Here is a 13,366-nt window from a genome sequence, read left to right as displayed (position 1 = left end):
TGTTAGCATTAGCATTCTGACGACATAAACTATTACCATAAAATGTTTACGTTATATGTTTTGGTTGTTGCTGTTCCGCTAATATCCCGCAGGTGTGAGTAGCGAGTGTTTCGAACAGTTGGTCGATTGTCAAACAAACAAAGAAGACAGTCGGATCGCCTTTGGACTCGCAATGCTAATACTACAAATGATGCACCTGTGGTGAAAATTTTGACGCTGTATATTTGGGCAGTGTTGCTGCTCTACTAAACTCAGAAGACGGTTCAGTTCCTCTAAAAATAAGACGACATACATGGAAAAAATCATTAGATCAAACCCCCCTGAGCTCAGAGCTCCATCGATTGTCCGGGAGGTTGGTTGGCGAACGTCACGGGAAGCATTAATGCCTGGATGCGGCGGGCTTCCCCCTTTGGCTTCAGACTGCCAATAATTGCTTCAGTTGTTGCTCTTTGCTCGGCTCTGTGTGCTCGCTCGCTCGCTTTGGGGTCAGTGAAATTACCTCCGCTTCAAAAAGTAGGCTGCGGCCGGTCCACGCGAGCCGCCTGCCACAAAAAAACTATACAGTTAGGTATATTTCCTCGACTGGAAGGTGAGCAAAGAACTGGGGATGGGAATAAATACAACAATAACAAAACCAAATGGAAGCTTGACATGGTCTAATCAATGAAACGCTAGTTGTGATGGCTCGCTTACTGACAAAGGCAAGTTAAAAGATCAACTAGCAATAAATCATCACAAACCAAAGCAAGTAACGAGTCACTGCTTCCCCAAAATGCTAACAAAGGGATGTCAAGCTAAAGAGAGAGCAAGCTAGCTAGCTAACATGAATTGTGAACGTGTCAAATTTAACAGCAAAAATTATGAAAGTAAGTTGGCTCAATTCAACCAAAATCAAGAGAATGGGGTTATAATAATAACAAATAAAAGATTTATTTCATTGGTTTAGTTAACTTGTGACGATGGAGCTAGTTTTAACTACTTCCGGAATGGGCAAAAACTTTATCGTCGCGACACAAACTCGACTTAATTCAACCCAAAAATAAATACACCATTGGCATTTTAGCTACTTGTGGCCAGCTAGCTTTGATTAGTTGCTAAAAAAAAAATTGTGGGTTTACTACCAAAAACATTCAGTTACTAGGCTTTGCCAACACTTTTGACTTATGAGCTGAAAAAGTGACAATAGAGTTTTGTTTTGTGTAAATATAATTTTACATACATTTGAATAAAATTAAGTTGTCAGTACTGTAAAAGTACCATTTATATCTGCAATAAAAGATAAGTTGACATATATCTCGATTTATTTCAAAGTACAACGGTTTGGTTCTTCGAAATAAAAAATAAAAATGATTTTCTGGTTCAAACCGGTTTTTGTTACACCTAAAACATTTATCATGATAAAACGTCAATTAAAACACGAAATTTATCACGTTAACTTGGTGTGGCAGCAGTTACACGTCCATGTTTTGTTTTGTTTTTTGTTTGTTTTTTTCCGTCTTTGGAGAACGTTCTAAAATGACTTGCCATATAAGGTTAACGCATCTACTTACTAAATAGTCTAATTAAAAGCAAAAACCTTCCAGTCTCGATTCTAACTATTCTTAATTCGACCTAAAAAAACAGCGACGTCGACTAAAGACTCCAGAAAATGAAGCAAAATGTGTTATTTCGCCTCATTTAAAAAAAAATAAGTTGGTGTTTTGGCTCCAAATTGCGCGCGGTGTTCCGGAATGCGACCCACCTGCGTTCCGGAGCTTCTTGTTCCGATACACGGAGAAGATGACCAGCAGGTTGCCCAGGATGTCCACCACGATGGTGAAGATGAGGAAGCAGCCCAAAGTTGTGGTGACCCACGGCGGGCGGTTGAGAACGGCGGCGGCGGTGCTGTCGTCGTCGTCGGGGTCCGGCGCGGTGCTGTTCAGCTCAGACCCATTTGTGACCATTGTACAGGGGAGGACACGAACTTTCCTGTCCCGAAAGTGAGCGAGCCGAGGGGCCGGCGGGTGGGTGTGGGGGTGGTGGGTGGGTGGGGGGGGGACTCCGCGCTGCTATCGGCGGCGGGGTCCCGCTGCCAACGCCGGGACTCGGTCGCCTGGCGCGGCTCCGGTCCTCATCCTCATCCTCATCCTCCACCGCCTCCTTCCTCGCCCTTTCCCGACTTGAGTGACGGCGAGTGGACTTGAGCTTCTTCGTCCCTGCACCATCCCCTCTTCCTGTTCTTATGCTCCCTTCCACCCCACGCGGCGCGTCTCTCCTCTCCCGAGTCCACGCGTGTTGTGTGTGGTGACAACTTCCACACGCCAGAAGCACCACGTTGGTTGGGGGGAGGGGGAGGGGGGTTGTTGTTGTCGGGGGGTGGCAAACACTTCCACCCCGAGACGGAGCGGAGGAACTACAGCATTCATTCATGGCGCTCAGCCATTCATCTTTTCCACTGTGGCGCCTTCTTCATTCAACTTTTTGCTTCTCTTTCATGAAAACGCCGGAAGACAACGCAACATATAAAGACGTGACTACATAACCCATGTCTCAATTAACTCCCCCCAGTTCTGTTAAATGTCTACATAAAGCGACTTTAATAATCCTGGTTGGACACACAAAGTTGTTTTGTTTACATTTTGGAACAGTTTTTTTCCCGACTGACAAGTTCTCTAACATCCGGGCATTTTCTGATATTTCCGCTATCCTTTACACACTTGAAAACAGGTAGATTGTTATAGCAGTCAAACGTACGACTTTTCATAACGTTTTGAAATCAAAATAATCGTCACAAATCATATTACAACGACCCCAACAGCAATGATTTTCACTGATCGGAGAGCTTCCTTTCACTGAGTTGACCACCATTTTGCTCGGAATTGTCAATTCCCACTTCAACCCCTGAAAATATTAAAATGTTCGCCCAAATATCTCCAATATTTTGGTTGTTAGGGACGTTAAGCCTTTCCCTCTCCATGGACATTACAAAAAAAAAAAAAAAAAAAAACAAAAAAAAACAACGTTGCTGAATGTAAGAAAAATTACATTCAATTATCACAAAAAAAAAAGAAAAAGAAATCAACCACTGAAAATATTTCGGATTTTGTGCATGGCTGCAATCGATCGTCATGAAAGTTAGAATTAGGCTATACTTAAACTGCTGTAGATAAATAGAACGATTGCACCAAAATCCTAAATACCGCGACGATCATTCTAATATTTGCAGTGGTTGAAATGGACACAAGTTGTTTTTACCCATATGAACCCTCACTGACCCTGAGGTCCTTCCAACACCTCCCTGACAGTATTAATCTTAAATAGTACCGTTTGATTTTTGCATACATTTATATTTCAACGTTCCCACTTTTGTTGTTCTGATTCGATGACATTCAAGACCTGTATTGTGCCGCCATCTTGTGGTTTAGATGCAGTACTGCAGCCACTCAGAATAAGTGGCTCATTTTGCATATGCCAACCAGTGGACTTGTTACGTTGTCAAGCATGAAAGCTGTTCAACAAATGCTTCATTTGTTTTCATTAATAATCCGGTAATTATGAAGAAGCCATTAACATAGCATCCCATGAATATAAATGTGCTTTACTATAAAAACCTCAACTTTAGAGGTCTTCTAAACTCTGAAATGATGAACTCCACCGGTGCCTTTGCACCCTTATATGCGTCAGTATAAATAAAGATACGCACAGTAATATATATATTTTTTATAGGAATAATTTATTGCCAGTAGGAAAGCGTGAGCTGGTGGCAGTAATTCAATAAAAACCTTAACAAGACTGATGCGTTGCTCACGCACACACATAGACACGGGCGGTATCCATGACGACCATAAATATCATCGGGTCCCGTTTCCTTGATGGAAAAATAAAAGAGGTTCCAACGTCAACATGTACAAACAAACAATATTAAAAAAAAACATGAATAATGCATTCGTTCACTGAAGACCCTTTTTTTTCTCTCTACATGACAATTATTTTTTTTTTTTCGTGAACGTTAGCACAGTAAGGCCGATCATGTCACACTGTTTCTTCAAAATAAAAGCACGGAATATCTACAAAACCTACTCTGAAATCAAAACTGTACATTTGACATTTACACTGAAAATCACCACTTGTAGAAAACGTTCTATTTATAGAAATTGGTGGGAATTTTCTCTTTATTATTGTTTTCATTTTCGTTTTCCTCTTGAATTATTGATCCACTTCCTGTGAGTGAAGTCATACTTGCCAATCTTCCCGACAAAAAAAATTACGTCACTTCCTTCTGGTAATCATGTGATGTGTCGACAAAGAGTGAGCTCACATGAGGACAGGGAAATTTTAGGAGTTTCGTTTAAAAATAAAATTGTGTTCAATTACAATAAATACATATTAAAAATAGAGAATAATCAATAGAATCGATTATCTTTTTTGAGCCTGATATCGATTCATAAAGCCATGAATCGATCATTATTTTAATATTGTTTTTTTCCCCATAAATTCATAAGAAAATATTATTTTAAAGTCCAATTTTTTTGTAATTCATAAGAAAATATTTTTAAGTCAAAAATTTTTTTTGTATCTTACTGTTTTCTTGAAATCTACTGTTAACATAAATTTAAAAGAATTTTCTTACATTTATGAAAGACCGATTTTTAAATTTATTTCTAAATTTATTTTTACAACACATCAATGAGGGGAAAAACCGGAAGTTTGTCGAAGGTCACAAGTCGTCCCGAGTGAGTTTGCACATTTTTTTTTTTTTTTTGCAACCCCAACACTGTCAAAATGTGCAGCTGGGAGGAAGTAGCAGAATACGGGAGGGTTGGCAAGTATGACGCAAAATATCTCGTCTCAAGTTGCTCCCTAGAGCAACTTTTGGCATTCCTTAAAGTAGCACTAAGGAACTTTTCAACCTTAATTAAATATGTTCAGAACTCTTAATATGTTCATAACTAGTTGAATGGTACCTTTGCCTTAGCCTGAGGGTGTCTGTATCTTTTTTTTTTTTTTTTCTGGCACTAAGCAACTTTGAGGAAGGTGGTAGGAACACTGCCACACAAAAAACAAAATGTCAAATGCGCTGACTGAAAGTCAATTTGAAGGTTGACACACGGGAAAAAAAAATTGTCCTCATGGGAAATGTGGTATTCCTTCAGGCATAACATTACCGCTTTTGTCCATATGGTGGCGCCATAATCACCATAAACTAAAAGTTCCTTAGTGTTGCTTTAACAGGAGAAAAGCGGTGCAATAAAATACGCCTTGTGGACTCGGATCGTACCAGGCGTATTAAAAAAGGAAAAAAGAAAAAAGTGGGCTCGCTCGCGGGGCGGCTTCAGGCACTTTATCGTGGGGATCCAGTGTCAGACTTCAGTGTGCTGCTGGGAGCCCAGCGGCGGGATGGACAGTCGCTCAAAATGGCCGTCGTCGCCGCTCTCGTAGTCGCTGATCATGGCCTCGGACTCCTCGCAGCACGCCGACATGTCCGAGCAGGAGGCGGTGGACGCGTACAGCGACAGCGACACGTCGTCAAAGTCCCGTCCCGGAGCGGTGGCGGCGGTGGAGGAGGACGGCGGCGGCGGGACGGCGTTCAAATACTGGCCCAGGCTGTAGAGTTCCGGCAGAGCGGCGCGGCGGCGGACGCCGGCGTCGGCGGCGGCGGACGACCGCAGCGTGTCGCCGTACTCGGGCGGCGGCGGCGGCGGCGGCAGCTCGTCGCCGGACGGGAAGTCGTCGGGCGGCGGCGGGAAGTCGCTCTCGATGTCGTAGCCGCCCGGGTAGTAGTCGGTGTCCATGGCGCTCGGGTCGCTGTACAAAGTGGCGGCGGGCGACTCCACCAGCTCGTACTGCGGGAACTCCTTGATTCCCGGCAGCTGGACGCTCGGCATCCAGTCCGACGTGTCCCAGTGGTATCCTGGATCAGGGCAAAGGCTAGCGTTAGCATTGCCGTGCTAACTTTTTGTTTACGTTGGGGAAAAAAAAGCATGCGACAACACGCCACTCGTATTATTAACGACATCCTGATCTGGCCACACCAAACAAACAAATAAACAAAAAAAAATAGTATCTGATAATTCCATAATTTGTACAGCTCAGTTTGCATTGCTTAGCGATTTTGGCAATCAAACATTAATATTTTGCCTATAATAAATTAGATATTTTCATTATTTTTCACGTACAATTAGTACCTTTAAAAACACATTTTGCAACTTGCTGTCGATTGAATATGACATCACAAGGGCTCAGGTAACCAATCACAGCTCGCCTGTTTTCTAGGTTTGGTCATGTGACACTGATAAGCCGAGCTGTGATTGGTTACCTGAGCCCTTGTGATGTCATCTTCAGTTGACGGCAAGTTGCAAAATGTGTTTTTAAAGGTACTAATTGTACATGGAAAAATAATGAAAATATCTAATTTATTATAGGCAAAATATTCATGTTTGACTGCCAAAAATGGCTAAATAAGTAAAGGATCCCTTTAGCCATTCCGCCATCAGGCTAGCTAGCATTTCAAACATTTTTGTAGTAGACTGAACTGACTGAGTTTATCAGCAAAAAAAACAAATAATTAGTTCCGAATTCTTGCCAGCTAAATACCATCAAACCATGCGTGGGAACACTATTAAATCTCAACGTCACACTTTGGCTTTCACACCAGCACATAAAAAGCATCACAGGCTCCGGTCGTTAGCGTCGGGTTAGTGGTTAGCGGCGTCACCCCCACAAAAATGCACAAAAACACCAAAGAAAAAGTCACCTCTTGTGTTCTTGAGCTCACGAGCCAAAAAAGACTCTTTCAAAAGAATCCATCAAGAAAAGGAGGAGGAGAAAGAGAGAAAACACGTTAAAAAAAACAAAAAAAAAACAGCGAAGGATGCTAACAAAGCTATCGACACAGTGGGGACATGGGAGTTTCGGTGAAGGCGACAAAACACGTGAAGGGCTCATTTGACAGGGTTGCCATTTTCCTAAAGATTGCTAGAAAGGTGTTTTTTTGTTTTTATTTGATTATTTGACTTGTTAGCGAGCTAGCTAAGAAAATGGCGACTCCGCTAGCCACACGACAACAACAACGAAGAGAAAAACGGTACCTTCTCCTTCCACCGTGTCAAGCACAGAGTTGACAAAGTGGATGACAGTCACTATGGAGGCTTGCGAGAGGAGAGATGATACAGCATTAGCATAAATGCTAACAAAAATGAGAAGAACAATACACATATGGAGGGAAATGTGATGCTATCGCTAACACAGAATAATGGCTTTCTATCAATGACACAATGGCATATGGACATGAATCTACATTAAATATAAGATATATATATATATATATATATATATATATATATATATATATATATATATATATATATATATATATATATATATATATATACTTTTTGTGGATTTTTTTGTAAAATTGTTTAATCTTCCAAAATTTACAAATTATTAGTAATAATAATAATAATAATAATAATAATAATAATAGAAACAACCAAAACAATAATAGTACGGAGCTCGAGCGCTAATCCATTGTGGTGACGTTTCTCATTGGTAAATAATAATATATAAACAATTATATTTGTACTTTAAAAAAAAAATTTAACAGAAAAAAGTTCAGATTTTCCAAATATTTAATGTAAATAATAATAATAATAATAATATTTTGATCAGATTGTTTTGTCTCTGCCTTGTCCAATTTAATGTGCTAGTTTTTTCCTTGTCAGTCGAAGAGATTGTTTTGGTGCTTTGTGGTGTCTGCTGTATTTTGTGTTATAAATTTGTTTTATATATTTATTTATTCATTCATTCATTCACTCACTGCCCTACTTCGAGTTATTAGTCTATTGATGTAAATTGTATTCACTTTTATACTTACGTTTTGTTTTGCTCTTATTGTACTTATCTTACTCTTCACTATACGTTTCATATTTCATGTACAGCACTTTGTACACAGCAATGCTTGTTGTTTTAGTGCTTTATCAATAAAGTTGAGTTGAAAGTCACTGAAACGCCCGTTGCTATTGGCGACACATTCACAAGAGGGATGACGATGTCGATTACATTTACAACTCAAACATAGTGACGCGCTACGAGGTGCTAGTGCTACACATGTATTTAAGAATTAAATTCCCTGGAGATTTTAATGCACCCCCTCCCCCACCCGCCACGCCCCCTTGAAAAAAAGAGAACGGGATGGCGGGGAAATGAGACACTAATGACCCGTGAATTTGATTTTAAGGCTCATTTTCGTTTTTGGAGGATGATCAAACAACTGATGGCAAGCATACAAGACTTGTATCAAAAATCTGCTTTTTTTTTTTTTTTTTTTAATAATAAGAATATCTTATCTTGTAGTGTTTTTCAAAAAACAACAACGCTCACTTCTGATTTCAAACTGACCTCTTGATAAGTTTAATCGTGTCATAAAAATTTGACAAAGCAGTTCTCATGATGCTGCTGAAGAGTTGCCCAGCACTGCAAATTAATTAATTAAAATATTGGCAATCAATACTGAATAGTAAGTAATATGAAATAGATTTTTTTTAAAATGCAGATTTTTTTTTTTTTTGATAGGAGTCTTGTATTATCTTGTGAGATGATAAATGAACGGGAGGGAGGACAGAAAACTTGAGTACCATTGCGATACGTTCCTTGAGGTTTGCTTTAACAAAAACAAAACAAAAACAAAAAAAAGTTGTGGCATGCTTAAACAAATAATCAGCGTGCAAGTACTTTCAAACACAACATGGCTGCCATGGTTAAGTCGTGCACATGTAAAAATGTGGCGGGGAAATGTTGTCATGCAATTGTTTTGGGTGTTTTTTCATCCCAGGAGAATTCCAACAGCTTTAGAAAACTTACAGTCCTTTTCTTTTTTTTTTTTTTTTTTTTGAATTTTTAAAAGCGTGTTCTGGACCTGTGGACAGATTTGATCCATATGGGAGCTGAGCCCCGCAGCAAGAAGAAGAAAAGAGTGAGAAAAAAAGAAAAGAAAAACAACAACACGTGACTCAGGAGGCCGCCACCATTTTGAGAGTGCGGAAAATAAACTTAGCATAAACAGAAGAGGAAACAACAAAAGCAAAAAGCGTCGACTTGATTGTGAGTGTTCAAAAGGCGAGTAAGCGACGTACCGTTGTCGTCGCACGACTCCGACTGGAAGGAGCTGAGGGACTGGACTTCGGACATGCTCCCCCTGGTGTTGAAAGGGTGACATGCGCTCTCCTCCACGGGCTTCTTGGTCACGCAGTCCAAGTCCACAACTTTGGCTGGGGGCCGAAATGTAAAGAAAAAAAAAATGTCATATTCAAATAAAGCCTGCAATGTCATTTGTAGAAAATTGTTATTCCTATTATTTCTGGAAAATTTTAATAAATTAGGTGAACTAGAAAAATGCATGCAAGTTTAAAAAAACAAACAATTTTATTATATGGTAGATATTTTTTTAAATTTAATTTATAATTCCAAACAGCCAGATTTTTAATTGTACATTTGTATTTAACTTAAAAAATTTAAATTTTAATTTTTTTTCCCCCCGAAGCTGAAATAAAAATCAAAGCAACACTTCTTTTTCGTTTCTTTAGACAAATTACTTTTTTTAAAAACTGCGATGGTTTTGTTCCCCAGTGCATTAATTAACCTTTTTAATTTAATAAGAAACTGCATAAATGCATATAAGTGATACCATTTTTTTGTGGCTTTTTAAAAATGAAAATAAATAAATAAACAAATAAATAAATTATAAAACTGAGATTTTTTTTTTTTGCAACATTCCAAATTTACAGTTGTTTTTTTTTGTAACTTTTTTCAAAGTTTGGGCTTTACTAATAATAAAAAAGAATGGCTAAAATTTATATTAAAATACATTTTAAACAAAATAAAAAGCAGATATTGTCGAAGCATGTTTTTTTTTTTTTGTTGGGCAACGCAAGAACCGCCAAAGAGTTTTATCTGAAACACTAATAATACTAAAAAAAATAAAATTTGTTTTGTTTTTTAAGAAAGGGGTAATTATTATTTTTTATTTAAATAAAAATAATAATAGATTTTTTTTAAGAAATGGGTAATTATTCATTTTAATTTAAATAGATAAAAAAAAAACTTAAATAGATAAAAAAAAACAATGGTTGGACAGTGCATGTTATTGCTATTTTTTTTTTATTACTATTATGACTATTTTTGGTGTTTTTGATTTCCGTTGTGTTTGTCTCTTTCTTTCCATTTTTTAAATGTATTTATTTTTTTATTTTTTAATGTGAAGCACCTTGTATAGAAATAAAGATTTGATCGATTGATTAGTATTTTTTTTTGGATGGGAAAAGGGTTTGGCGCCTCCAGCACGACGACGGCGGCGGCGGTCCAAACTCACCGTCGTAGTCGTAATCCCAGCTGGGCTTCTGGATGGAGTCGCTATCCGACACCGAGTTGGACGGCGGCGGCGGCGGCAGGTTGGGCGCCACGCTGCACACGGCCACCGTCTTGCGGTGGCCGTGCGCCGCGTCCGGGTTGAAGGTGCTGAACTCGGGGTGCTCGGGTATGGCGGAGCCCTCGAAGGAGTTGCGGTCCAGGTTGTTGCGCGAGTCGCTGGGGATGCTGGGCGTGTACGAGATGGGCCGCACGGGCACCTGCGGCGGGATGTCCGAGTAGACGTTCTTGTTGAACTTGTCGAAGTACGGCCTCTGCAGGAAGGAGTGCGGCGCGCCCGAGGCGCCTCGCTTGTCGTCGTCCTGCCTTTTGGACTTGTGGCGGCACGCCCTCTTGCGCAGGATGACGAAGAAGAGCACCAGGATGAAGATGCTGGAGACGAAGACCACGATGCCCACCACCTCCTCCGGGCCGATGTTCCACGAGGTGGACACGAAGTCGTTGCGGATTTCGGCGGCCTGTTCGCAGGCGGGGCCGCCGAAGCCCAGCGAGCAGTTGCACCTGTACGAGCCGTGCGTGTTGTGGCAATGGCCGCCGTTGGCGCACGGGCTCCTCGAGCACTCGTCCACGTCGCTCTGGCACCTGCAGCACAAAAATTTCTTATTTCAACATCAGACGGTTTTTTGCACGCCATCCAAGTGCTTTGAGTGCGGGCAATCGTGGGCGGAATGCTGACAATGTGACAATCGTATCAACATTTTCCTTAATTTGAACAATTCCATTTGGCAGTGACACATTTGGACAAAGGCTCAACTGAGGGCTGCTCGATTATGGAGAAAAAACTAATAATAATCACAATATTTTGGCAATAATTGAAATCATGATCACTGGTACAAAACAAGAAAATGTTTAAGCATTTAAAATATTAAAATCAATTTTAAAAAAAATAAATAGAAACACTATAATTCTGTATGTTCTTTTTGGACCAAGTACAATTTATTTATTTATTTTTAAGTTGGAGTGCACTGTGCAGTAGGACAATCATTTAGTTTTTGGTATAAAACAAGAAAATTTACGCATTTAAAAATATTAGGGAAAAAAATACAAACACTATAATTATGTAAGAACCTTTTGGACCAAACCAAATTTATAATAATACATATTTATAATAATATTTATTTATTTATTTATGTTGCAGCATGTGCACTGTACAGTATCACTTTTGAAAATGGTTAACATAAAAAAATAAATAAATAAAAAATATTAAGGCAAATACAAATTCTTTGAAACACTATAATTATGCAAGTTCCTTTTGGATGAAACAAAATGTATTAAATTAGTTATTTTAAAATGTAAAAAAAAGTGCAAATATAGACATTTAAACTCAAATTAGTATCAACTTTTTTTTTTTTAACAATTATGCTGATTTTGTCATTTTGGAGTGTAATAATTGAAATTGTAAATGAATTTCGATAAATTGCACAGACCTAACTCAACTGTTTTTTTTTTTTCTTTTTTAGGCTGATACCATTTCTGATATTTGGCAGAACAAACAGATTAGTCAGCCAAATTAAAAAAAATATATATATATTTTTTTTCTTTTTTTAAAAATCTGTTAATGCAGATATACATATAAATTGTAGACATTTGACTGTATTACTATTCTGACCTGTGTGAAAATGGGTAAAAAAAAAGAAAAAACTAAAACAAATTTTCAAAAAAGAAAGAAAAATAATGGCCCATCTTTGTCAATTTTAAGAGATAATATCGGCCGGTTGAATCATCTGGCTGATTAATCCGTCGGGCCCTCATTTTTTTTTTCTTTTTTGTACATACCGGTCTCCTTGGAAACCAGCCTCGCACTCGCACACCGGCCCATCCAGACTGCCGATACACCTGCCGCTGTTTTTACACGGGTTGTCCGTGCAAAATGGACTCATCTGGCACCTGTTGTCCAAACACAACAAGCATAAATGAATTGTGCAGAAAAATATCATATTGTTTCACTGGACGCGCCACATCCAGATTGAAAACCTTTTTTATTACCTTTGACCCGAGTACTGCCCTCTGCACTGGCAGTAGAAGTCGTCCCCCCGGGGTACGCAAGTGCCCCCGTACAGGCACGGGTTGGATGCGCAGGGGCTGACGGCCATCTCGCAGTGGGCGCCCATGAAAGAAGCGGGACACTTGCAGAAGTAGCCTGAGGAAGTTCAATAAGACTGCAATCAGCATGTTTTGCTTTTAACTGATCGCCCCTCGGGCGCAGCTCGTTCACTCACTTCAATTTTTCCACTGCTGCTTAGCGGGCGCTTTTTTGTTTAATTAGGCTGATGGCGAAAGCGTTGCGTGATTCAAGCGGCTGACGAAGGATTACGACCCCTTTAAAAGTGTTGAGTGTGCATAACCAGCACATTAAACCAACACACTACCATTAGTATTGCTCTATATAAATGTCCAGCATGGATAACTTTGGACAATTTTCATTTCCTGAATATCAGGAGTCCTGACACTTTTGTGCCATATCAAGTCCTTGGCAAAAGGTTTGACTAGTTACAACACCCGTTGCCTTGTAATCTTCAATAATTTGCTTAAATTCAATATTTTCCCGATGGAAACTGGCATGCAGAATGACATACCAAGACTCCCACTACGTAAGGGAAAATAAATAAATAAATAAATAAATAAATTTAGTTTCTGAGTGGCCAGGTGTCCCAATAATTTTTGCCAATAACGTTGTGGGTGGCAAATGCTCATTGCTTGACTGCAGTATCAACTTCCTACCAATGGAGGGTGCTAATAGACCGTGAAAGACTAGAAACGTCTCTGGATGTTATTTAATATGGTTCCAGTGAAACTTCGGGGCGAAAATTTCTTGTCAACCTATCAGACTTAGTCAACTTTTATATATCTCAGCTCTATAAGTAACATTTTGGCAGATTTGCTTTAAAGCGGAAGTCAACCCACACAATAAATCTTGACAATATGTTCTACGTAGCCCCCACTAGTCCAAATACGGTGTTTTGAC

General features: G+C 39.4%; 2 protein-coding genes across 11 annotated transcripts in view; both read right to left on the bottom strand.

Annotated features, from left to right (window-relative positions):
* The window catches only part of mtnr1aa (melatonin receptor 1A a), a 42,478-nt gene extending 40,469 nt beyond the window's left edge, over positions 1-2,009 (bottom strand). The window contains exon 1 of the mRNA XM_077524809.1: positions 1,742-2,009. Within this exon, the coding sequence (XP_077380935.1) occupies positions 1,742-1,943 (202 nt within the window). The 5' untranslated portion in view covers positions 1,944-2,009. The remainder of the gene's footprint in view (positions 1-1,741) is intronic.
* A 1,686-nt stretch (positions 2,010-3,695) lies between these two features.
* The window catches only part of fat1a (FAT atypical cadherin 1a), a 74,619-nt gene continuing 64,948 nt past the window's right edge, over positions 3,696-13,366 (bottom strand). For 2 of the 10 annotated variants that reach the window (XM_077523246.1, XM_077523250.1), the window contains 7 exons: positions 12,388-12,541; positions 12,178-12,288; positions 10,346-10,983; positions 9,111-9,245; positions 7,068-7,127; positions 6,734-6,769; positions 3,696-5,890 (listed from right to left, as the gene is read on the bottom strand). In XM_077523246.1, the coding sequence (XP_077379372.1) occupies positions 5,340-5,890; positions 6,734-6,769; positions 7,068-7,127; positions 9,111-9,245; positions 10,346-10,983; positions 12,178-12,288; positions 12,388-12,541 (1,685 nt within the window). In that variant the 3' untranslated portion in view covers positions 3,696-5,339. The other 8 variants (XM_077523251.1, XM_077523252.1, XR_013283807.1 and 5 more) reach the window with 7 other exon arrangements.

The sequence above is a fragment of the Festucalex cinctus genome, chromosome 6, assembly GCF_051991245.1.
Source record: "Festucalex cinctus isolate MCC-2025b chromosome 6, RoL_Fcin_1.0, whole genome shotgun sequence".
Classification (NCBI taxonomy): Eukaryota; Metazoa; Chordata; class Actinopteri; order Syngnathiformes; family Syngnathidae; genus Festucalex; species Festucalex cinctus.
The sequence above is the reverse complement of the archived record's forward strand: the minus strand, read 5'-3'. Positions and strand labels throughout refer to the sequence as shown.